General features: G+C 39.3%; 1 protein-coding gene across 9 annotated transcripts in view; it reads right to left on the bottom strand.

Moving 5' to 3' along the window:
- Positions 1-27,061, bottom strand: part of Ten-a (Teneurin-a transmembrane protein) — a 472,969-nt gene that overhangs the window by 20,662 nt on the left and 425,246 nt on the right. For 8 of the 9 annotated variants that reach the window (XM_029314061.2, XM_029314062.2, XM_085488619.1 and 5 more), the window contains 8 exons: positions 14,757-15,037; positions 8,183-8,302; positions 6,881-7,539; positions 6,547-6,760; positions 4,618-4,882; positions 3,377-3,507; positions 3,038-3,184; positions 2,474-2,681 (listed from right to left, as the gene is read on the bottom strand). In XM_029314061.2, coding sequence (XP_029169894.2) covers positions 2,474-2,681; positions 3,038-3,184; positions 3,377-3,507; positions 4,618-4,882; positions 6,547-6,760; positions 6,881-7,539; positions 8,183-8,302; positions 14,757-15,037 — 2,025 coding nt within the window. The remainder of the gene's footprint in view (positions 1-2,473; positions 2,682-3,037; positions 3,185-3,376; positions 3,508-4,617; positions 4,883-6,546; positions 6,761-6,880; positions 7,540-8,182; positions 8,303-14,756; positions 15,038-27,061) is intronic. The other variant, XM_085488617.1, reaches the window with a different exon arrangement.

Genomic DNA, 27,061 nt, shown 5'->3' with positions numbered 1-27,061 from the left:
AAATTTCAAACTTGTGTCTACCATATCTAGAAATACTTTTACGAGTGGGCGAGTCACGGCGCTTGTGCTCTTTGACATCGATAGCTCTCTGCACAGACTTTCACAGATAATTGCAAATTCTCGTTAAGGGAGTTTTGATCTCTGCCTGTCTGACTCAACCATTCGTACACTTTATCTATGAACTCCTTTCTCGTAATCGCTTAACGAATGGCCAGATTATTGGTGTCGGAAAGCAATTTTGAAAATGTATCTCTGTTCTTCCTTATATATGAGTTAATTATATATTTTTTTTTGTTGCGCGCAGGCCGAGTACTCTGTTATATTTTATAACGAGAACGAACAGTGCCTAGAGTACATTTAACGCGTGAAAAATGAATTAACTTAATAAGATAATACAAAAGCAAGTCTCTAGCATATATTCTCGTTATGCAGACTTTCGTCGTTCAGTCCGTAGGCAAAACGGAGCCTTTTTTCGGTCTTCGGTTGTAGGGTGATTGGTAATCTGGTGGTGGTAAAGGGCTACACACAGAGGATAAACACTAGACAAAATACACGATTCCTTCGAAATGCCTCTGCGGCCTCTCCCAGTCGAGCCGCATACATATCGATAATTATTTCTCCAATGCCGAGCAAAGATTAAGAAAAAACTTTCTAATTAAAAAAATAATTACGTAAATAAATTCTCATGAATTATGTATTTAACTTGTTATCTTAAGTATGAAAGAATATAAAGTGCCCTTAATCTTTTCTGTATATCTTTCAACTAACTTATAATGTATAAAATATAAAGTTATATATATTCGTCAATTATTATTGTCAACTATTCGTCAACTATATATCAAAAAATATTCAAAAATATATCTAGTATACATTTTATTTATTTAATGATTTTTTGTATTTTTTTTTTGTAATTATTAATAAATAATATTTTTTTCCACATTAATGTGAAGGTAAAGATAAATCGATCGCACATATATGTAAAATGTACGATTATTTAATTATTTATTCGTCAACGTAACGCTTGTTAATAATTAATTTCGATAATATATTATAATGAGATTATATATCTGAAAGTTTTATGTCATACGGGAGATACGGAGATTAACTAGTTAAAAAAAACCTTTAATTGGCAATGGTTCCGAAGTAATTATCGATACAATTGGCATTCGGAGGGGGGAAAAGGGTGAAACACTAGGAAAATGATGATTAGGGGGTTGTAGGGTGTCACCCACCGGGGGCTCTCTCGATATTTCAGCTGTCACGGATGTGGATTCATGACGATTCGATCAAATTTTTGTAGCGTTTAATGGCCGGTCACGATGGGGGAATATCAATTTAATAAATAATTAATCACAACATATACATATATATATCCATTTGGAAAATATTCGCGACGTGTAATCGTGAACCAATAGTTTCGACGTGTGACGTGTTTAATCAACGAAATGTTCTTTATCGTTATCGTGCTTATTAAATAAAATCAATAAAACTACGGAAATTTATATAAACTATTTTCGCATCATATTCGCCCAGTCATACTTTTTTTGTTTATTTTTATTCTCACTTCGTTTTAAAATAAAACAATAATATGCAGATTTTTCCATATTACCAGATTTGCTATTTTGCGCGTAGTATTTATTAAATGTTTATATTTTGCAAATGTGAAATTTATGTGTTACGTCTCTACAATAAATTATGATAAAATTGAAAACAACATCATATTTGTATTCAAAGTTGAAAATATATTTTAATTAACTTTGTTCCGTTCACGCGAAATTATTGGTGCGCGTTTGTTATGCACACGTATTCAAGAGGATCATGTAAGAGAAAGGTATAATAAATATGAGAAAATATGTACCCCCCATCGTAAACTGTTACCACAGATTGAAACGCGCAAGTTACATAATCATATTCATAACTCGATAATCGCGTGCAGCGTGACGCGATATATTGTATTTTCGCACATTAAATTAGTTAGTCCTGTAAATTGCAATTTGGACATTAATAAATAACGCTTTTTAGAACGTTCACTATACATTTCGAAGGCAGATTCACGGCGTGCCGTATCAAAAGGAACGAAAGTATTCAACCAAACACGATGATACGCGTGTTGTTTCTGGCTAACGAGATAAAAACGAGAAAAGTAATGCGCGGTCGCATGAAAATCGTAAAAAGGCCAAACTATGACACGCAGCTATGCTATTTTATCTTCATTAAATGTTATATGTACAACGTTTACGATCGACCGAGTCGTTGCCGCATTTATACACGTCTCTTCAAAATGTTAATGCAAAAGAACATCGCGAAATTTTATCCGAATTACCTGGAACTGAAAAATCTGCTGGGAATATTTGAAAAAATGGCGAGTTCTCGGTCGCTCGAACGTTATTCTCACTTATATTATGAAAGTAAGAGACTAAAGCGAATTCTAATTCGAGTTTTAGTTTATCCGAATAGAAATGATCGATCTTACCTTTCCGTGTACTCGTCCATGTGGGCGTAGCTCTGCACGCTGTTCTCCTCGACGAGGAACTTAACTCGTTGATAGAAGGACGCTGTGACACTGGGTGGTTGTTTTCGAAGAAGAACGTCCACAGGATTATTACTAGCAAGACACATGATATGTTCTGTACAAGTTTCGTGCGTGCAGCACTCGCTGTCAGAGCAGTCCACCATGCCATCTGAGAAAGGCAATCTGTTAAATATCCACTCGAGCGCGTTTCGCTTTTTAATATGAATTCTATTCTTTGCATCAATTCTATCTCTGGCGCTTTTATCTTTAAAGCGAAATAAAAAATTAATTACAAGAATATCGGATAATTAAAAGAGTAGAAATAATAATAAAAGTAAGACACTAATATTTACTCTATATTTGAACACAATATTAGCCTGTTGTGCAAATATTTTATCGCAGCATTATTATTTCGATAAATTCTCTCTTCCAAACTTTGTAAGAAAAATATTCATTAAACATAGATAAATAATTGTATGTCGCTAATCAGCGGCAATTTAAGATTTACATAGTTTATAGACTTACCTTGATCATTGTCATTGTAATCATTACATTCCAATTCGAGTCGTATGCTGCAATCTCTACCGGCCCATCCGGTCGAGCATTCGCAACTATATTCGCCGTCCTGTAGGGTGCACAGTCCGTGGCGACTGCATCCATTTTCGCATCCGGCTATTGAAAAATAGATAGTTTTCGTTTTCTTTAATAATTACAATTTCATAGAGTTAATCAAGTTAATTAATATCGCGCCACAAAAGAACTTTCGAATCGGAGAATTTAACATCGATTGCAAAATATATGCCTGTGCGCGAGTAGAGTAAAGCACTGATACTCGTTCAGAACATAATTTACTATTTTACATACGTAATGTGCAATGTCTTCCGTTCCATCCTTGACTGCATACGCAAGTTCCATTCTTGCACTGGCCATGTTCGGCGCAACGTGCATCGCACGGTTTTTGATCGCATTTCGTTCCGGTCCAATCGTCGTGACATCTGCAAGTACAAGTACACCTTATAGAGAATCTACGAATATCGACTGTACTTTAATTTTCATTTAGCAGCTGGAACGACGAATAAACAAGGAATACTCGCGTAGAGAAACAATTCGGTTTTATTACGTTAATCGCGCCGGTTATTCTGAAAAGTTACGCAAATGTTCCTAACAGGATTTGTTATGTTAAATGGAAGTATCGTTGAACGTAAAATCATTTCTCGCCGTTTATACCGGGCTGCAATAAAAAATGCGAGTTTGAACCGAGTTCCGAAGTTGTTCCGCCGTCGTGCGGAACTTTTTGCACTTAGAGCCTCTTTTACGCCAACTCTCGGCGATGGGACAGGAGGGGTGGACGAGAGGCGTCAGCTTTAGAATATGAGAAAGGAGAGATCCTCTCCCGCGTCCTTGATTCTGACAAAGGAAAGTAGGAAGGGACGGTCCTTCGAGTTGTGATAAGTTGGCGCCTCGTAAGACAGAGCCTTTTTCTCGCAATTTTTCACCTTTTTAGCCTCAACTTTTGTGCCCGCGATCCCGACGAGCAATTTACTCATTTTTAGGCCATTCTTCGCCCACATCTATTCCACGATATTTCAACGTCCCGACAAAACGTTACTCTTTCTCGACTCGTGCGAGGGAATTACTATTAAATGCTCGCGACGTGCTCCCGTCATGAAAACGACTTTACGTTTCGCAGTCTTCGACGCGACATTACACGATAATCTATTCCAGTCGTAAAAGTTGCAAAAAAAAAAAAAAACTCGTCACACATCATACTCGATGAAGCATAGAGCGCGTAAATGGCCGCCACGTCCGCGCAATTCCGCAAATCCCTCGCATTAAACAATGATCTCGCGCGAGGTGCGGGCGTCACATGGGAGAGAACGCGAATCGGGGTCGCCGTGGAGAATTCCTTTAATCCGAGAAAAACGACCGGGCGTCGGGACACGCGTCACTTTTCTCGTTTCAATCCTGGCCAGCCAGCGGCTGCTTGCCCGTTCGCGCACGGCTAACCCAGTTTCCGGAATCCCGGTCGCAACGTCCACGGAGGAGCCATAAAGGACGCCGATGTATAAAGGACGACGTATGTGAACGTGTGTAGGTATACTGACTTGCAACGACCCTGCTCGCAGGATCCGTGAGGTCCGCAGTCCAAACCGCAGCTCGGCTGTGAGCAATCGACCCCGGTCCAGTGCTCTTCGCAAACACAGGCCGCAGATTCGAGGTCGTACGTGCCGTGATCGGAGCAGCCGGGCAGACACTGGTATACCTGCTGATCGACCTGATTGCACCGTTCTCCTTGCCAGCCGGCCTTGCAGTAACACTTGCCGGAAACACAGGCGCCGTGACCGTTGCAGTTCGGATCAGCGCAGTCGGCTGAAAGTCGAAAAAGAACGAATCGAGCGGATGAGATCGTTGAGTTTTTCAACGGTTCGGCGCGCGCGATTTAGAGAGAGAGTCTTCGCGTAAAAGTATAAACTTCTCGTTCGAGAGCGGCGCAAACCCTCTCTCCCTCATATCCCTTCGGTTATCAGCCCTTCTCTTTCTGCTCGTCACGCCCGGGCGCCGCTGATTGCGTCCATGGCGTGGACGAATGGACCAACTTTTTAAATTATGGCATCGGAACAATTGCATTATTCCCGCGGATCCCACCTGCCCCGGGGAAATTATGAAACTTAATTCCAGAGCGTCCTCGGCGCGGCGGCCTTGCGTCCGTGCCGCGTTTTATGTATATATACGCGGGATGCAAGAGATGAGAGAAATTCCTAGCGGATTCTTCTTGCATTATGTATGCACGACGTTGATCGAATGGGATCATAGATTTGTTCGCTTTCATTAGAACCTGGCAGGTGCGTTCGCCGTTATACGGAACGCAGGAAATTGGGCGTTGAAGTATGATACCATTAAGGAGTATTTAATAATATATATATGTATACGTACAGAATGATTCTCTAAAGCGAGCTCTGTTTAGTCGAAATGTTGAAACATCAATTTTCAACGATAAATGAAGAAGCAGAAAGGTTTTATAAAAATTTCAAATATTGAAAATAAAGCAACGTAATAATTAATTAGTATTACATAAATATTACTATCGTTTTTTTTATTTTGATAAAAATAAATTCATAATTTTCATCAGATTCAACAAAGTTTGCAGACTTTACTTGTTAGTTTTCATTTACCATCGCGTTGCGACTGATGCAAATCCGTTCCGGTCTTCAAATTTATTGTTCCTACAATTGGAGTTGACATATTCCACTGACGTGGAATTAATACCGTTTTCGTCTACGTTTAGGAAAAAGCGGCGAGTGAGCGGATCTCTAACGAGGACCGTGAGAATGTCAGAGACGAAGCGTCTCGTACCCGGCGAATAATCTCGTCATTTATATCGTGTGTCATTCAGTCTCGAAAGTTCTGAGAGTGCGAAATTATATAACGTATCGAACGCAGCTGCGTATCGCACGCGCGTTTGTCGTCTATTATTCAAATTTTCGCAAAACAATATGAAACTAATTGTCGCGTTGAATTGGCATGGCTTGACCCATATGTAAATTTGGAGAACTCCGCGTGCATTAATTATAGATTGTACACAGGCCGGGGCTGTGTTCTCTACCGGTGGGGACTCTGCATTACTAATATCTTGAATCTCCCCGGATAGAGGACCAGGACGTACGCTTGAATTATGGGAAAATTAATGGTGTTGTGACAAACATGAAGAAATAACGCTCCGGGACAGAAATAGATGTTCGAGGTAAACGTTCCCGCCGGCAACTTCCGCTAAGCCGTTTTTAAAACTGAAATATGCGTGCGTTTGCAGCGCAACATCATCGCAAATCGGGCTCGAATAATATTTTCAAACAAATCTCGATAAAATAAAATCTGCTGATCTCGAAATCTTTTTCATCTTTTCTGCTTACCCATCGCGTCAGAAAGTTCAAAAATAAAGCAAGCAATTTAAATTTCTTATAATCCGGATACATGGTAAAATTTTCATCAGACGCATTTATTAAATCGAGCATATTATATTTCCATTGCTAGCTTACGTTCGTCGCAAAAGGCGCCCTTCCAACCAGGGTTACAGACGCAGGATCCTCTGACGCATTGACCATGTTGATTGCAATCAGGAACTTGGCAGTCACCTAACGGTATATCGCATTCGGCGCCTTTCCAACCCTCTTCACAGTGGCACATGCCACCGCCGTATTGTCCATGGGAGGAACATAAAACCGGACATACGCTTTTGCTGCAATCAGCACCCTGAAACAATCGCAAGATTTCGCGTTTTATATTCTCTGATATATATATATATATATATATATATATATATATATATATATATATATAGTTAGATAATAGGGTCATTTCGTGAGAACGCACCTGATATCCGTCTATACAGTCGCACTTGCCAAGGTAACACGATCCACGTCCGGAACAGTCATTGGGACAGGTAGTAGAGACCCCCTCCGCTTCCGTTACGACTAAAGTGACCTTGTAAGGCTGCAGTTCGTCGTTGTAGACAGATAGGAACCAGTCGCCGGTGTCGAAATATTGCAACAGACTGACGTTGACCATTAGCGGCTCCACAATAGTTCTCTTGATGAGCACATGTTGATAAGATGTGGCCGGTTGCGCCGCATGCTCCGCGTGTATATCCTGCGAGCTACCAGACTGCATAAAACTGACGGCCTCGGCAGTCACGTCCCTCTTTAGTCTCTGAACCACCCTGCCACCCTTCACGAACTCTACGAAGTCGTATTGCGTGACGCTGGGCGCGACGTTCCGCCTGCCGTACACAGCGAAATTTGCGCCCCACGGCAAGGTCAGATTCAGCCTGATGAACGCCGGTTGTTTGTTACGGAACTCGGTGTTCCAGAAGTGGTACGGAGGAATGATGGCGGAATGGGCGACGTTGTAGGCCTGCAGCTCCAGTACCGCCGGCCATTGTTGCGCGGATTGCTGGATCTGCGGATCGCTCTGCTGATCGCCGGCGCTGTCTGCAGCGCTGGAATGCTCCGCTGTGCTCGTCGGTAGGGATTCTGCGAGAAAGAAATGCGAAGGATGCCACGTTGAATAATACAGTGATATATGTAAGTCAGCGAAACTATGAAAAAAATTTATAAAATTGTTTAATCTTATTGCTTTTTATCGCAATAGTATTTTTAAACTTAAAAAAAAGCTTTTATTTCTCTGACTTATATCACTATACGACATATTGTGCATTTCTATACAGAGATTTACGTTCGACGAATATGGAATTTGAAAAAAAATTTGTATTAGATATTTACTTATTTCTCTCTTAATGCATTAGACTTTTAGAAAAATATTTATTATCGAAAGAATTTAAATATGAATAAGAGGTAGAAGCGTTCACGTTATTTTTTTATATGGTGTTACATGTTGCTCTCTTCGTTCCAAATCCATCAGTTTATCTTCATATCAAGCGCGTTACTTGTATAACTCAATTGCTCAATTATCCTTCTGAATTGGTACGGCTCGTAGTGTGAAATCTTTATAGCGAATGACATTTGGATGCGCGACGATATAGCCTTCACTAAGGATATTATATCGATGGAACGTTCATCCACTCGCGCTTCCCAAAAGCAATTACCGTGTGACGCTGTACGCGAGAGTATTTACATCATGCAGAGTAGATGCAAATTAATACCGTTCGATATTTACCTTCTGTGGGTATCTGCGTGGATATCGAATCGTGAATGTGTGCGTTTTCGTGAGTGACAGCCTTGCTATCTTGAACCAGAATGCAGTTAGTACTGTCTATCGGGCGCATAGAACTCACTGCTGGAAAATAAACAGAGCATCTATCCTAAGACGAGAGTTTATGCTTACGGTTTCATGCAATATATAGAGTCTTTTCTGCATTTATATTTATAATTTAATATTTATAATTATAATATAACATTATAAATTATTTATCATTATATATAATTGTTATGTATGCATTTCATCATTATAGTTACTATTATTGTTAATATTCAAAAAGTTATTGCAACATCATTGAACATAATTAAACATTAGAGATAATTAAATTTGCGTTTTCTTTGTTAACGTATAATACGTTAAATATGTTTGCCTTTAGAAGTTTCTTTAAGCAATTATGCTTAAATCACGCGCTAAATAGCGCACACAGACAATTTTAATAGCTTCGGGGTGAAAAAATCCATGTATGCAGTCTTACATACAATTGCACGTAGATAAGTGTTATATTTGTAATATACGACGCGTATTCAGCAAAATAGCATTATCGTGCGACGCTTTTATAGCGTCAGGAATCAAGAACGGCTTTAGTGGAACCTCTGGGAGCAGCCTAATGGGTTCATAAATTCGAACAATCGCTTTCGAATTACGATGGTGCACTAGATTTTCCATGACAAGTCGATTTTTTTGCTCGAGTAACTTTTAAAACAAGGTATCCGCATAATACAGTTCGAGGTCTTCGAGGTACCTTATAGTTTGAATCACAGTTGCATGTATCACCTATACGCGATATTGCTTTATCAAGAATTCCATTCTTTTATAAGCTTCAACAAAACAGTATCGATGTGTTTAATTTAATTGATTCTTATTACGTCGAAAATAATTATGATACATAATTTTAATGGAGATAAAAAGGAGGAATCCGAGATTCAATTTTATGTTGATATTCTATAACTCAAGTTATCTCTGTAATTTTATCTCAAGTTGGGGGTCATTTATATTAATGTTTTCTAAGCGATAAGTGCAAGTTCGTTGAATTTATAAACGCCATGATAAATTCGGCAATAAAACCCTTATCCGTGGCGGGATATTGCGGTTTAATTAATTATCTGTCTCGTGCGCCGCGAGCGTCACGAATTAATTACGCGGTTTAACGAGAGTTTTTAAAAAGGGGCAGGACCCCGCGCGCAATGCAACCTCGCAACTAACGACCTCTTGGCTTATCAACGCAACAAAACAGCGATAACGCATAATTGAATTCGCGTGTTATTGCCGCGCGGCTGATTTGACAAATAGCGATTCGCCGATACACTCGGCGCTTGATATTTAATGGACGCGTTTTCGCCTACCGCGATTTATTGTATCGCGGATTGTATAAGCTTTCTGTCGCGATAATAGCACTCATTATCGCGCACGCTCATGCGCTATTTCTAGTGGAATTGCTATTGTAATGTATCATTATTATTTCTCTACAGCTTCGCTACACAAACGCGCGCGCGTAGAAAAATTGCTTCGCGAATATATAAAATCGATATCATAAATGACGTATCAGAGCAATTACTGAACTTTTATCAAACAAATCGTAGTAGGCATTACTTTGAATTTAATATAAATTATATTTTAATACAAGCAATTTTTTTACATTTAATCTGCTCAAGTTTTCGCAATAATGTCAAACTTTGTTTTTCATCATGGAGAAGTTTACCATACAGGCAATAGTCCTTGACAAGTTTCTTCGAGGTAAAGGAAACTGCGCGATACATGAGGAGATAAACATATACATACGTAAAAGTTTTCATACACATTTGCTTTCTCACAACCGATACCAGAGAGCGAGAGAGCATGCACATATACACATACGCACGTCAGCCCGGAGATAGGCGAAATGACCGGAAAAGAGCGACTATTCCTTCGGGATCGACGTTGCCTAGCCGCCATGTAACTATCACTGAAATTGAGTTGCAGTGAACTGTGAATGACCTTATTTCGCGTATACGTCCCAGTCAGCGTTGCATCGTTTTCGTTCTCGCTTCATATTATCGTAGCTCAGCAATCCAACTTTCCACGTATCAAACATACGTATATATCCGGTATCTAAAAAGTCGTCTGCTAACTTTTAGAATATCAAATATTTATTTAATATTAAATTTTTAAAAAGTATAGTTTAAATTAATTCTTAAAAAAAGTAATTTAATTCAAGACGTACATTAAGCTTTTTGTCAAATCAAACTTTGGTAATACAATTGTGCATTTTTCAATTTTTTATGCACTTACTCCAGAATAAATTTTGATATTTTGAATATTTTAATATTATTATTATAGGCATACAGGATTCTAAAATATTTGATGTTGGAAATTAGAGAGTTTGATAGAAAATTTTCAAAATAAATTTGCATTTGATATCTCTAAGTAATCTATCCCAACGCCAATTGGAATTTCCGAAACACCCTGTACATTTTCCTACAAAGACAACACAGCGCGAAACGAGATTATTTCAGAATTCAATATATACTCTGGATCGGGAGACCGTCAAGTTTTGGTGATGAGCTACCGGAAATTTAAAACGGCCGTAATGCAAGTTGTGGAAGGGTCGTTGCACAGCTACCTACCCCTTTCGCGGGGATAAAAAGAACGAGCGCGATTGTGAAGGACAGCGGGCACGTTCACAGGGCGCGCAAAGGAACAACTTTTTCAATTATATACTCCCGGATCGATAGAGCGATTCATTCCCGAGAATGATTCCCGGATTATCGTAGGATTATCCCGCCGCTACCCCCGGTTGGTCCGTTCCATCGCCCACTTCCGCTCGCGTACGTTATAATGAAATGTTTACAATCGATCCGTCTACCCTTTCGTTCCTATCCGCCGAAGCGTGAATCCAGACACGACAGCGTTATCGAGCCGCCTATACAGTGTCGTTATTATTGACAAGTTAACTACTAATAGTGTACTAATAATGTAATATGTTTTCTCATGAACAGAGGAAACAAGTGAGTGACTCAAACTATCATTTTTTTTTAGTAGACATGCTGTTAAACTCACAATAATTGTTTTAATATTGTGTAGGGGAATTTATATCTCAATACTTGTTAATTACAATTCAAGAAATTTAGCAAATCACGAATGACACTTTAAAAGTTCAAATGTTTATCATCAAGAAACGAGAAACAATTAATTTTTCTTTTTCGAATTTATCGAAAACAATTGTCGTGAGAGCGGTTTTATCAATCACATGTAAATGAAATCGCGAAAGGAATCTACATCTTACTCGCATATAAGTTGCTCGTCTATTTTAACCGTAAGGATCATGGACGCGCAAATATACGTCAAACTACCGAAAAGCAAAGCAATTCGGGCGCATATAAAATCCATGCATTCCGGAAGCCAGACGAAACGAAAAAAAAGGGGTTCGTGTATCTTACCGTATTTGTGCTCTCGCGCGCGAATACGCGCGTTTGCATGTTGCGCGCGGCGGGAGAGTAAACGAACCCTGTACGCGATCGTACCAAAGAGGGGGACAACGCGAGGTTGGCGCTGTTGGGGTAGTTTGGATGCAGTAGCAAACAGGCAGATTGGATTCCAGACTCGATTTACTGGAATGCAGAAATAACAGCTGGCGAGCGCAGTCTCCTCGAGGCTGAGAACCGACTTTGCAATCTTCCTTCTTTCCCCTTTCACGATATACGCAGAACAGGAGAAAGAGGAAGAATATGAACGAAGTCCCGAGGAAGCAGGAAAAGGGGAGGATAGTTTTGTAAGAGAGAGCGTAGGAGGAGACGAACGCGGAGAATGTTATATAGAATCGCGGGATACAATGCGGACCCGGCTATCTTCGTATTCTTCCCTTCTCCCGGTAAATCTTCTTAGTCCCTGTGACCTCGGATGATAAAGTCTAATACGTCTGCGAGACGGACCTTGACTGTCGTTTGGATTTTCGGATTTCTCACGAAATGGAAAAACGCGAATTCGTATGGCGGCGAGAGAGACACAGAGAGAGAGAGAGAGAGAGAGAGAGAGAGAGAGAGAGAGAGAGAGAGAGAGAGAGAGAGAGAGAGAGAGAGAGAGAGAGAGAGAGAGAGAGAGAGAGAGAGAGAGAGAGAGAGAGAGAGAGAGAGAGAGAGAAGGAAATAGGTTCCTCTCTGTAGCGCGCTGATAACAGGCAGGCATTAATTTCCCTAATCGGACCCGGCGCCATGAAGATGCAGCGATTTTCAACCCCGTTCGCGCGTATCTTTAGCCTCGCACTTCGTTGGCTCTTACATTAGCATATAACAGACCTGGCGAAGTCATTTTCCGAGTTCTTTTTGCAGCAATGATAATCTAACCGAAACGGTATTCTTTTAACGTTGAGCTTAACGACGTGGATCAACGAGAACGATTTGTCTTGTCGCGCGAGCTCGTTAATAGAGCCGTGCAACTACAACAGACGGCAAGAATGCCGTTGTCGTGTTTAGTTTCAGTAAGATTTCATGTTTGCATACATCGTGAGATTACGCAGTAAATTATTTACGTAACAAAATTTGTCAATATTAGCCATCGGGTGTACCGAGATAGTGCGCCGTTAGTCGCACAGCTATCGATTTATGCGTCGAGTAGGCCATTGCCCCGCGAAATGCCCGATTCGGTTAGCAAAGATACATATTTTATAGTCTCTGATAACTTGTTGTTTTGTTTTCTCAGCAAGTATATAACTAAGCTTGAAAATTTTAAATCGCTGATACTTGAAAATAATGAAGATTGACATTTTTTAGGATTATATTGTATTCTATACCCGAAATAAAATATATCTTTTTCAACGTGGAACCACTGCATTATTAAGGGATATAAAGGCACGATCTTCTCTATTGATTCATATATACGAATGTGTTCGTTTCTTCCTTCCGCCCCTCCGACCCGTTACAGTTTATAGTTTCTGAACTATGAGTATTATGGGTAAAATGTAACCCTGCTATCGAAACGCTTCCTTTCTCACTATCGACTGGTAATATTTTTGCCTCTCCCTAACCGGACGGAGCCAACCACTCCGTGTTAAATGAACCATTACGTTGGCAATGTTACGCTTGTAACTCCTCACAGAAGATCCGGACTTCCGCTGTTGAACAGTATTTAATTTTCTCAAAGGCGACATATATATATTCTGGCTTACGTTATTCCATTTAATTTCTCATTACGCAAAATACGAGAATTTTATTCTAGCAATGTAATAATAATAATTAATTCTTTGGATTATTCAAAAATAAATTCTATTCTGCAAATATGATAATAATAATTTAGCAGAGGAAGTTTTTAGAATTTAAAATTAAAAGCAAATTGATTTTACTAAAAGAGCAGGAATAAAAAATATGTTTACATGAAATGTTACTTTTATTACCATATTTCTTCATTATGTTAAAAAAACATATTTCTTTTTTGACATATTTATAACTGAAACATTGTGAAAATAATGCCTTTGGTACAGCATTTTGGAAGTTTATAACGGTCCAGCAATATCCCTTTGTAACAAACGTTTCAACGTAGCGCAAAATAAAATGGACTTGCGTGTTTTATAACCCGAAGCTGCTTCTGTCGCAAAGAAACACCGTAAACGTCAACCGTAAAATAATGCTGTTGCGGCAATGTTACGTGCACCGTCGTTGCAAGAAAAATGTCAATGTATCGTAGATACACACAGTGCGGGCGCATACAATGTAAAATATTTCGAATAGTTTACTCTTTCTCTCGAATTTAATTGAATCTTTTGTGCTTCTCTTTTTTTATTAATTTTGTGCCTTGTTTATACATTTAACCATTTTCATTCGTTAAATTGGAAATACATTATCTAAATTGCATATTTGAGTAAAATTTTTTTTTTTTAATTTAGCTCGTTGCTATACTTCTACTCTTATTCTTATTCTCTTATTCTTATAGTCTTATATTCTCTTATTCTTATATCGTTTCTTTATAAATCGAGCGAAAATATAAATTACACGCGCACTCTGATATTTGCAAGTCTCATTTAGTCATGATTTACATGATTACGCGAAATTCGTCATGCCTTACACGGAATGCTATAGTGTCAGTCATATGTATATTTATAATCCCCCCCACTGCATATATAGGAATTAGCATGGTGCAGTAATGCCGACGTTCCGATGGATTTTAGGTAACCAGATTTGCAAGTTAATAATGAATTATTGTACCGTGAATTTCGGGTCAGCCGGCAATAGAATTGTGTGCGGACCATCCGCCAGCGGCGTGTTACGACTCGGACGTACGCTTTGGGACTAATAAAAACGGCTCACTCAAATTTATGCCGAGGCAAATATTATTTATGAAATCGTTGCATTAAATGGCCCCTCGCTGTCGTATATTACAAATACAAATTTGACTATATTTTTAGACAGTTCAACCCGACCGTTAATCGATTCGCAAATTCGTCATTCGATTCGAAATTAACCGTCATAAATGCAGAATATCGCGTCGAATTAAGCCTCGTTGGACCTCGCTTTGTTATCAGCGGAAAAAATGGAAATATTTCTACAAGTATAGTTATACTTACCAGCGAAGTATGCGAGCATCGCCGTAAGCGCCACGGCCAAGAGGATTAGGACGATCGAGAAGCATTTCCAGGAGCATCTATGCTGACAACGTTTATCGATGTGAAAGCGCGACGGCGAATAAGGAGAGTAGTGCGGCACCGCTGCGGCGCGAAGCGGCGGAAAACCCGGCATCACCATAGCTTGGCCTTGCGCGCCTACCGTGGCGGTACCGCCATTTCCGGCACCACCTAAACCGCCGCCGAGAGAACCCACTGTCACTTGCTGTTGCGGTGGAGGAAGCCTGAAACAATAAGCAACAATCGATGGTTATTAAAATAGTCTGAGACGTAACGTGAACGTTATGTCAGACACAATTAACGTCGCGTCTCCGTATACGCGTACGTCTAAATTAAATTGCTCGCGACTCTCCCCTATCTCGATAATTCAATAGACGCATTAATAACTACGAATCGAATTATTAAGTAAAGATGACAAATTGTTCGCGAAATTGCAAGCGATCGCAAATCGGGAACACAGTCGACGTCGATTAGTATCTCCTGCCGTATCTCGCTTACCGCTGATTATTAGTTAAATTCATGCCGATACGTATCAATGTGTCGGGTAATAAATGGGAGGGTTGACTGCACACACACACACACACACACTCCCAACCGATCGCTTGATCCGGAACCGTCGCTCTCCAAGGGCGATCCCTATACCGTCGATAAATCGACGACCCGGTATCTATTTTGGTGCACGTGTGCTTGCGAAGGCGGCAGACGTCGGCGATGTGCGTCCGGGGATGCAGATAACGCATTCCCGGAGCTTATAAAAGATGCAGATGCCGCCATTAAGCTCGACATCGACAGGGTTTGGCCCCGTGTATGAGTGTATCGTTGCACGAGACTCGCGGGCTTTCGGAAAATGACGTTCACGTGAATGACAAGGTTAAGGCCCTTAGCCGTCGGACCCGTGTCAAGGATTTTATTTTCATCATCGACGATATTTATTTTCGTCCCCTCTCTCCCTATCGAGGGGATAAGCGCGGTCGAAGCCGGCCGGATGAAGAGCCAACGTCGAAACAGGGATTTAATATGGTGCCTAGGATAAATATAGTTTTCCGATAATCATGCGAACTCATGAATAGCATTATGCGCGCGCCATAATGTATGACTCGCTCTACCGTGGCCTGAAATCCCGCAAGAATAACTCGATTGACAGTACGTTTGGTAGGGACGAGAGAGAGAGAGAGGGAGGACTAAAGCAACCCCACCAAAAAAAAGGAAACAAGCGGGAACTTAACAATGCGCCGCGACGCCAATATTGGATTTTCTGCTTAAAAATTCACGTGGGATAAAGTCTCTGAATACGAGCTCGGTTGGTTAAATCGAATACTTGCGAAATCTTTTTTGAATTGATTTTACACGGGTTCGACGAGGAAGCAGTGAGAGCATTGGACTTAATCTCAAACTTATTGCTTGAAGATAGCGTTTCACTTTCAGGGTATATAGACGAAGTGATTTAAAGTGACTTTAAGAAAATTTCCGGAATATAATAACACATGATATGTAATATTGATCGAAAAGTAATTTTCCTTCCTTTAATTATGTTGATTAAAAAAACCTCTTTTCGTTTACTTATCCAACGCAATCAAGATCAAATATTTGATAATATTTTCTTGCTGTATAATTATAAAAACATTAATAATTTAAAAAGAGCGATTTTAAAATTTTCACTCTCTTATAAATTATATTTTTTTTTTATCAAACAAACTCAGGAAAATTTCACAGACACTTTTTTTTAAATGATGAATTTTACGAACAAAGATTTTAAATATAAACTAAGACAGATATCTTTCAAAGTTCTGAGAGACGAGCATTTTCTCCCCCCTTGAAGAAATCGTTAAGATGTGTCATGTGCCTCGCACAATTTATAAGTTGCTTAACAAATCCAGTCCGATAAATACCATAAATAATCACGCTTAGATCCCGACGCTTCGCGATCCTAATAAACGTCTACTCATATTTCCCGGAGCAGGAAGCAATCAGACACGACATGAAAAAATATCACTGGCAGGAGTCCCGCCGTTCTTACGCGACGACACAGAAAAAATAGAAGAAATGCGAGAAAAGAAATTCCGCGCAATAAATATTACTTTTTCCTTGGGATCATTAATGTAGGAATAAAGCCTGCGGCATAAAATTAATTTACTAAAGTATTCAACATGCTTAAAATTTGACAAAAATTACAGAGGAAAAAGCTTAATGGCGAAATAATGGAGGTTTTTTTCAAAGCTGGAAAATAGCCAAAGATAGCCTTATTTGTGCTTTGAATTATTTGGTAAAAGACCAGTGGATGTGCACTCTCCGAAAATAATTCAATTGTCGATGAAAGAATATAATGTTAAAAATATATAGAGAATATATCTATAGAATTTTCTCTCTATATAATGTACAGATAATATTTCAGATTTTTCCTGTAGTTTCTTTTATCAAATACGTATCAAATAATGTAAAAATAAATTTTTATAACAAAAATTTAATAACAGCAAAATTAATATTTGTACATATCTGTACATGTGATTCTGTTTGTAATATAATCTTTCTATACTATTGATATAATAATTTGAAACTCATACACAACACTATTATTGATGAAATTAGTTTGCTGGCATTATTTCTTTTCGCCTAAACATTAATTAACTCGAATCATTTATGATGCTTTGCGATTATTTCCATATCTGATCTTGACTATCCAAATTAAAGTTTGGAAAATTTTTCCAAAGAAATAAATTTATCCTTCTGCATCTCTCTCTCTCTCTCTCTCTCTCTCTCTCTCCATCTCTCTCTTTGCTAAGAGCCTTCGGACAGATGTACGATGCTCCGGCTGGGACAACCAGATTCTTGATTGCACGTAACAGACAAATGAAGCAAGGGGAGTGGCTGAAAACAAGATGAACGGCGAAAAAGGAGAGTAAAGTCGGGGTTGCACTATGGAAGAACGGAGTAAGCAGCAATTCGGCGTGTTCACGCCGTGGTCCCTCTCCGAGCCGGGTTAATCCATTTGTGCGAGTAAATCGGTTAGCTGAAATTGGGTTATATTTCCTAATCGATACGATGGATTAAGTTACCGGTCGGTCCTTCCTCTAGTGCGTCGGTCACGATGCATGGCTCTTTCTTCGCTAATTATCGTTAATAGCGCAGTAGACGTGAGACAAATATATAAGCCAACACGCTTTTGCAAAATTACAGTATTATTTTAGCTCTGTATATATATATATCACATTCGAATGATATTGATAAAACTCTGTCGAGGCATTTCCAATTATAAAAAAGCATCGCGATACATGATATTCCGAGTGGAGTTAATATATTTTTCCAATCCAATTTTCAGTTTATCGTATAAATTTATCAAATTTCATCGAGATTGCTGGATTACTCAGGAACGTATTGCAAATTTCAAACGTCGTTCCCGTTGATTCGAACGGTCCGCTGATTTTTCTTGTGACAGCTTAATCTAACTCGGGGATATAAGCGTAAAGCTAAAGCGAAAAGTTGCCGCGGTACGACTTTTGGGAAAGGAAGTTCGAAAACGTGCACGGATGCTCCTTTAACCAATGTAAAAGTGGGTCGAGGGATACCGAGTACGAGTTTGATCGTCAGCAACCTGAGCGGATTAGACAGTTCTCGTTGCTGCGAAGTTAAGATGCTCCTGATCTAAGTTAAGTCGTAGTCCAGTCACGAAAGGACCCACCGTCACTTTAAGCAGGTAGCTTCTCCGACTAGGCGACACTACGATGATGCTGGGTCCTGGTGGGTGTGGATTGTATGAACGTGTACAAAACACCTTCGCCGATTAAACCAATTGGACGGCTGTCTGATATATTGGAAGTTAAAGAGGTAATTGCGAGCGGCGTTGCTGCCACATATTGAGTTGAGTGTCGTCTGAGTGGAAGATTGGACTGTTTCAGCTGCGCGAGCTGAAGATAGGCTCGAGCGTGTGATCCAATTATGATGTAACGCATGTTTCATCATAGAAATGATTGTGAGCGGCGAGTGCCATACACAGTTCCTACGCCATTTCGAAGGTCTTCCGTGTGTTGAGAGTCTTTCATTAAGGATCAAAAACGGTCTTGGAGAAAAATAGAGCATATATATATATATATATATATATATATATATATTAAACTCGTTTATTCTATTATTATTCTAAATCTAATAAAAAATGCCCTGCAATTATTGTTTATTTTTTTGCATTCTGTTTAAATCTTTTATCTTTTGCGTTATGAAATTTTTTTCAAAACTGACTAATTAATGGAACAATAATAAATGAGATATCAATCTCTGCAATTTCAGCATTACGTCCATAAAGAGAAATTTCTCTCAGTCTCTAATAATAATATAATAATAATAGATTCACATTATGAAATCTTTAACGTCCATCATTCTCTATTTCTCGTATATCCTCTTGTCCGAAATTAAACCAGCGTATCTAACATCTAAAGTGAGATATCTATCCTGTAGTAACGTTACTCCGGTAGTCTCTGGCCACTAGAAAACATAATAGGCCCTTCCTCGGAAGGGAGGGCGTGAAAAATCTCGGAGGCCGCTGATACTCGATCGTTTGTCACGAGAGCGACGCTTATCTACGATCTCTCTTTCTCTCTCTCAAGATCGCGTCGCGTATTAAACGAAGGTGTCTTCAGGTAAGACGATTGTCGTGGAACGCCACGGTCCCACCATAGGAGGTAAATACGTAAAAAGAATCCTAATAAAAATCTGATACGCGCGCTCGAGACCGCCCTAAACGTGCGTTTCAAAAGGGAAGATAAGGTGACAGAGAGACGTACAGGTAATGCGACGCGGCGCACAGCTGAAATTGAATCCCATACTCTCGGGTGAAAAATTACGATCGTTTCTAACACTGCGCCAGACGGATAATGAAGTCTGCTGCTCTCCCAGCCATTGTTCCGCGAGGGCATGTCAGCGCGTAGCCGCGCCTTCCGACAGCCTGCTTTCTCGCCGACGTTTTAGCGCGACGCTTCTAATTATTAATTTCGGTCTTTTAATATTAATTAGACTCGCGCGGTGCGCTACGCGCCATAATAGAACGGCGTGATTACGCCGGGATTATAATTTTAATCGCTCGATTACCGCGCTCTGAGAGAGAGGGAGCATCGCGCTTCGCGTCTGACTTCTAAACGTAGGAGGTTGCAGCGATGCAGCTCTTGTATGCGTTCCCCAGCACATAATAATAGGTGCGATACCACTGAATATTCAAAGAGACGCGCGTCTCTCTCTTTCTCTCTCTCTTTGTCTGTGCCGCGGAAGACTTCGCAGTATTACAATTTTAAGGCTGCAAGGCTTCTCGTAAACTACGCGAAGCTTTATGTCTATTATCTTTGACTAAACTTCGCATTCGCGTATATACATTGTCTGATTATATATAATTTTAATTTTGTCACATAGAGAAGATGAAAGGTTTTCGTAAATGACGCACATTTTTCTCGATGAAAAATAATTTGGATGCTGCGAGGATTGTGAATATATATTTTTGAATATATATTTGTGAATATAAACACTTTTTTGACTTAACACTTTTTGCATACATATACGCATAAAGAAAAATCGATGATAAATGAGATAAAATTAATGAGAAAAAGGTTGTAAACTTAAGCACAAGTTGCTTCATAAGTTTGCATTCTCAAAATCTTCCAACAAAGTAGATCCTCGCATATTTTTATACATCATGTACAAACTAGCTGCAAGCCCAAGTAATACCTCCGCAAGAAGTTATCAGATTGCTCCGAGCGAAATTTATGTCGCAATATCATTTTTGAGGTTTTTCTCATATTTCGCATAAAGCTACGTAAGCCTGAGTAATATCGTGAAATGAGATCTCCGTGAATGTTTCCCATACGGTGAAACTGATATGGTTATACATCTATCTGCGCGTACGCGCGTATGCATATATATATATACATATATATATATGTATATAATCATTTATATTAAATTGCCTGTAATCATTAAAACATCGAATGTGCTCTCTCGCTAATAAGAACAAAGCGGGGATGATTCGCGACGATGGAACTAAAAAAAAAAACAATGTCCTTAACAATTTGTAAAAGAATTACAGTCCAATGCGTCCATGAACCAACCCGGGGTTATTATCGGTCGACGACAGTCGCCATGCGAGCGTTCGATAAGAATAGCAGTGTTAATGGTCGTGTGCTGACCGCACGGTTCTAAATAAGCATGCGGATGCAACCCCGTGTGAGAGTGCGGCACGGATAAACGCGGGGGATGCACCGCGGGGGCTAATGTCAGTCGTAACGTTATAAAACGCGACACCGGGCAGCTGGCTAACACCCCGGCTGGTAATACAATCCCGCGTAAATCCTATGCCTTCTCTCTCCTTCCCCGGCCGTATACCGCCAACCAGTTTCCGTGGTTTATTGCCATCCGGCGCGGCGTCGCGTTAAAAGGACACCAGCTGCGCGTGCGAGAAAGAACGAAAGTGCACGCAGAAATCGGAGTCCGCGATATCTCGATAAGAAGAGATCCACGAGCTCTGCAGTAACACGTTTCTGTTTCGAGCGTGAACCGCTTTTCTCCTTTGATCGTTTTATTGCTTGTAAAAATCTTGCGGTTGTATACACGAGTTACGTGCACACTCGTTTGGGGTCACTCGATGTGTGAAAAGAGAGATTACTCTTTAAAATGTCTTAAAGTTTTAAAGCCAAGCCACACATGTTCATTATTTTTATTATAAATATTACAAACATTAGAAGAGATTCTGTGAGAAACTTTGCTCATTTATTATTGCCGATCTATTTTCGTGTATAAAATAGAGTTTTTCGAATCAATTTTACGTCTCAAATTCTTTATCAGTATTGCAATTTATTATTTCGTTTCGTGCTTTTGCAAACTAAAGGAAAATAATTCGGTACGCCCGAGTTTGGAGCAATTAAACACATGACGCGATACGATCTTACGTGTGGAAAGGACGTGGTTGTTAAATCCGTTTAACGAGCTGCGATTAGCGGTGCAAAGATGGAGTTCATAAATTATCGTCACTACAGAGCGTACGTGCATCTCTACTGTCCAAACGTTTAGTATTTCACACTATATTGCTGATATGTGCAAATAAGAGATTACGCAACAAAACTACTCTGCACAAGGATATGTAAATTAGAATTTCAATGTAGAATTAATATGTATAATCACAATTAATTTGCCCATTTCTCTGTTTATAATTCTCAATGTCGAAAATCTGAATTTTTATCTCGATCGTTGTACTGTTTTTCGAATTTTTCTTTGAACACATTCTATTTTATCGTAGACGAAATCCGAGGTCGACGACTCGTCGCGCTGCATAATTCTACGATAAAGATTCCCCTGCCGCGAATATCATCGACCATGCGCTGTCGGTTTGTTCAAGAGAACAAGTATGTTTTTCTCGGGTTATATTTTTCCTGCAAGATACATCATTTTCTCAGAATTATTTTTCTCTTTCCTCACATTTCCATAGCGCATGTAGGGAAGGGAAATTTGCAAAAACAATATATTAAACACAATTTTACAGTATTTCCTTTTATTCTCTTATTATTCTTTTTCGTTTTCTCTCTCTCTCCGCGTTTCATTTCCTAGTTGGGACACTGCCATCGATTCCCACTTTCGCGATAGTCGGACATTTTCCTCGAGCATAGTCGGGCACACGACCCACTTTATCGCGGACGAGGTCCGAATTTCGGCGATTCGTCATGCCGCATAATTTCGCGATAAAGGTACCCTCGTGCCCTATTGTGTCAACGGCGAACCAACTTGTGCGAAGGGACGGAGTCTATGTTTTCCTCGCGTTATATATTTATGCGACGATGTGCATTAGCTTCGAAATCACTTCCCGACCGGCTTCCTGCGACTGCGACTGCGAGACTGCGAATCTCGCTGGGCATCGCATCCGTGCCCGGCGAGATAGAATCGCGCAAGACGTGAGAGGAATCCCTCGGCCTCTCTCGCAGACGCGGCGCGACGTATTCGAAGCGAAAATCCAATCTTTCTCGAGCCATTCTGAAGCCCATGCCTCGATAAGAGATGTCATCTTTTCTCTTTTCCTTTTTCCCTTTCTCTCCCTCCCTCTTTTACCCCTCGCCAAACTTCTCTCTTTATCTTCGAATTTCCGTGTCAATAGTTCACCGATTTCTCTGTAAACCTCTTTGTGTCAAACGTCTCCAGAGATCTTCTAATAAAAATCAACGAAATAACATCCGCGATTCTATCTCGCGATTAGTTTTAGTTTCACGTTTCCACGTACCGTAAAATCGACTTTGCTTTAGACAAAATAGTAATAACTATACGCGGAGAAGAGGGTGGTATCGTGAAAAATCTCGTGTTACGATACGGTTTCTGTACTTCGGCGTCGAATCGCAAAGAGAAGACCAACGAAATCCTGTCTCAAAGGCGAGGCATATTTTTGTATCTTTTAATGAGTCTACCAGTGAAGTTTATTTTTCTCGAGAGCGGCTTTTTCGATTGAAACTTGATCGGTACAATCTTCGCTGATGCAATTACTTCGGCTCGTGCTTTTCCATACTTTCCTTATGTATATTTCAAAAAATAAACCTACAATTTTAGATTATAATATTTCTAGATATTACTAATTTGTTGTTATTCAAATAAGTCATAGGAGCAAGTGCAGCGAACGTAGGTTTGATATGCAATCTCTATCAAAAGCATCGTTCGAAGAAAGTCGCGAGGGATATTTCGTGCGAGTGTATCATCACCAAATACGCATGCATCAATACTGCAGCCACGTACGTAGAAAAGTTCTTGGTGAGAAGAATATTGTACGTGTCTGCCGCGATTCATGCGGCGGTGTGCTGGGACGATTGTGCGTCCCTTATTCCGCTTCTTTATTGCAAGCGATCAGAATTGAATAATGCAGTGGACGCGAGCCGACGGAAGCGGTTCTGCATCGAGGAGCAAAAGCTCTGAACACCATCTTTCCGTACATACGGAGAGAAGAGATATACCTACATGTACACATATACACATATACATACGTATATATACGCTAGACACATATGTATATATAAAGTGCCCAGGAATTCAGGTATATATACTAGCGGTGGAGATTTGTTCCCCGGACGTATATGTGAAAGATACGATGCATATTCTTCTCGCACAATGCATAGGTTGTCCGATGCGTCGAAAATATTGACTTCCGCGGAGAGAGAAATTAATCTTTAACAGCTCGAATATGCGAGATAAACGAACGCAACGGCTGTCGAAACGCGATTTCTTCAACATCAATTTTAATTTTAACTTTCTCGATAATTAATCGATTATTCGAAATATTTAATTAATTCTTTGTCTCATTCTAATTCCAAATAGAGAAAAAAAAATAATTGATTGAGTCACACATTACGCATAAAAGATTGCTTTTATATACATTCTATACATTCTATATAATGCTTTTCTGTTTATATATGAAAGTATGTACAATCGCGTATGCTCGCATATGCACTCATACAATAATCATCATTAATATACTTTTTTTCGACTTTGTGTGAGGAACAAAATCGATGCTTCTATCGTTTCATTTCCCTGTACAAACTTTATCCATCGCGCAGCGAAATATGCTCGACACAATCTATAATCCATCTTTTCAAATATCATCGATTCAGCCGAATTCATCGTGCAACTATCAAGCGCGCAATTTACAGATGTTAATGAAATTGTTATTCACATGGGAATCATTACTTCGAGATTTGATTTCGGGAACAGCTTAAAAGCACTGACAAGTCCATTACACGTAGTTTTAAATAATGTGATTTAAAATGCGAACACGATTCGTATCATTTAATGCTACGTAATGAAATGCAAACGATGAAAGTACTGATATGTATATTTTGTTAATTATAAAATTTCTGGGTAATATTTTTTAAACGAAATTAGAGTTGATCTTTATCTCGAGAATTTAAATTCAGATTTAGTTATGCGTTATGATTTGATTTATATTTGATTTATATTTCATTTATATTTATTACTGAAAATATAAAAGATTGCTGGAATATAAAGACTTTTGACAGCATAAATACATTTATTTTATGCAAGCATTGCAAAATATTGCGATGATAAATTTTTCTTTAACAAACTTTTTTATTGTTAAAAGAGGTCAACACACAATAACGTTAAATGTGTGTCATAATTACTAGTTGCGAAATTAAGTTTATATAAATACAGTGCACACGACTCTTCGCAAAGAAGTTTTCAAGTTTTCTCATTCTGACAAACTTCATTAATTTAACAGCAAACGGTCCTTGTAAAATGTGACAAAAGATGTGTCACATACGTTTTTATTATACTCGCACAAACATTATACTATTTAATATCATATTTAAAATCGTACTTTGTTCGCAACTCTGTCTCGCTCTCTTGTAATATATTCAGTAAGTAAACATGATATATACAAGAGGAGAGTTTAGTTTCAATCCTACGTCAAAGATAAAATCACGAACAAGAAAAATAATGTATATTAACAACGCGTCTGACAAATATTGCATTGATAAATTTCTTGGCATTAATTCGTTAATGCAATTATACGAGCTAACTTTTCGCTATTAAAGGAACGATAATTTATACATCAATATCAATTTAATTTTTTTTATTAGATAAAAATTAAAAATTTTCTTAAACAAAGTTGGACATAAAAAATTAAACATTTTTAATGCGTTCGAGTTTCTATTTCTATTATATTCTGTTCCATTTTTGCATATCGATTCTTAAAATAAAAATAATGTATTTTAGGAATCGATATGCAAAAACGGAACAGAATATAATAGAAACTCGAACGCATTAAAAATGTTTAATTTTTTATGTCCAACTTTGTTTAAGAAAATTTTTAATTTTTATCTAATAAAAAAAATTAAATTGATATTGATGTATAAATTATCGTTCCTTTAATAGCGGAAAGTTAGCTCGTATATAATTGCATTAGCGAATTAATGCCAAGAAATTTATCAATGCAATATTTGTCAGACGCGTTATTCTCGCCCAGGGAAGTTTATCTGGCAAAGAAAAATAATTCAATAGAATGTATCCCCGTTGCGGGCAAAGTTTCTTTCCCGAAACAAATTTACTCGAAAACTTACTTGGATGATTATCGCATGTGGGATACGGTACCTCATGCGTATTAGCAGCGTATCCCTTAAAAATGGCTCCACGGTCTTTATGGATCCCATCAAACGATAACGACCGTTTCGGGTTTCCGAGTCGAAGCACGTTTCGTGACAGTCGCTCGCAACACCGGGCGATGCGGTTGGCGCGACGAAAGATGATCGGTCGAGCCGGGGAAAGAAGACGAGAGACCAAAAGAGTCCCAGTGTGCGGAAGCCATTATTGCGAGACACGGATGGACGATATCCGGGCGGTTGGAGGCAATGTGTAACACGTGGAGAGAAAAGCCGGAGGCCATGAGAGAGACGACGATGCCAGCTGCGCGATCGCGCAGCATAGAGCAACCCCTCGATCTTTGGCGCGAACTTCTTTCGCTCTCGCGAGCGCAACTTGTACGCGTGAGGAATCGAAAGGGTGCGCAAGATCCGGGGATGAGAGGATGAATGTATCATCCTCACGACTCTTCGCAAACTTTGGCAACATTCGATCATCGTCGCCCTCCGCCGTTTCCTCTGGCCCCATCGCTTTCCACGGTGGCGATGAACCGCCTGTCGCATCCCTAAGAGTGTGAGCCGAACGTGAAGTCGCGCCAGCGCCAAAGAAGAAAGCCGCGAACCAATGCGAAGATGAGGGGGAGAATATTACACCACGTGTGCCGATAATAAGACCGCGCACGTGACAATAATGCAAAAACGTCTCCTCTCAGCTTCTCCATCCCGTTCGGCTGTTTCGTTTTCCTCTCTTGTTTTCTCTTGTCTTTTCACGACGAAAGCTTTTTCATCCCTACGTTCGCTACGTGTTTTTTTTTCATAGTTTGGAATATCGTATTTTTAACTTTCATACGTTCCTTGCGATGTTTGTTTAATTTGAATTCTTTTTTCTTTTTTTTTTATTTGATTGTTTCCGATTCGAGTTTAAGTAAAAAAGTTTGCATCTAAGATAAAATGACTAAAGCACTTGAATGTTTACAAATTATTTTATTGTCGCAATGAGAGAGAGAGAGAGAGAAAAGAAAGCGAAGTGAAAATTATACAAAATGAAAAACAGATAGAGCTCGAAGAAAAATAAAAAAAAGAAATATATAAATATGTGAAAGAGAATATTGGGAGATAATTAAATTATTAGCATTGTTTGCGTAAATAGTA

Source organism: Nylanderia fulva, unplaced genomic scaffold (assembly GCF_048542155.1).
Source record: "Nylanderia fulva isolate GAGA-0341 unplaced genomic scaffold, ASM4854215v1 Scaffold7, whole genome shotgun sequence".
Classification (NCBI taxonomy): domain Eukaryota; kingdom Metazoa; phylum Arthropoda; class Insecta; order Hymenoptera; family Formicidae; genus Nylanderia; species Nylanderia fulva.
Note: the sequence above shows the minus strand (reverse complement) of the source record. Positions and strands in the feature narration are given on the sequence as shown.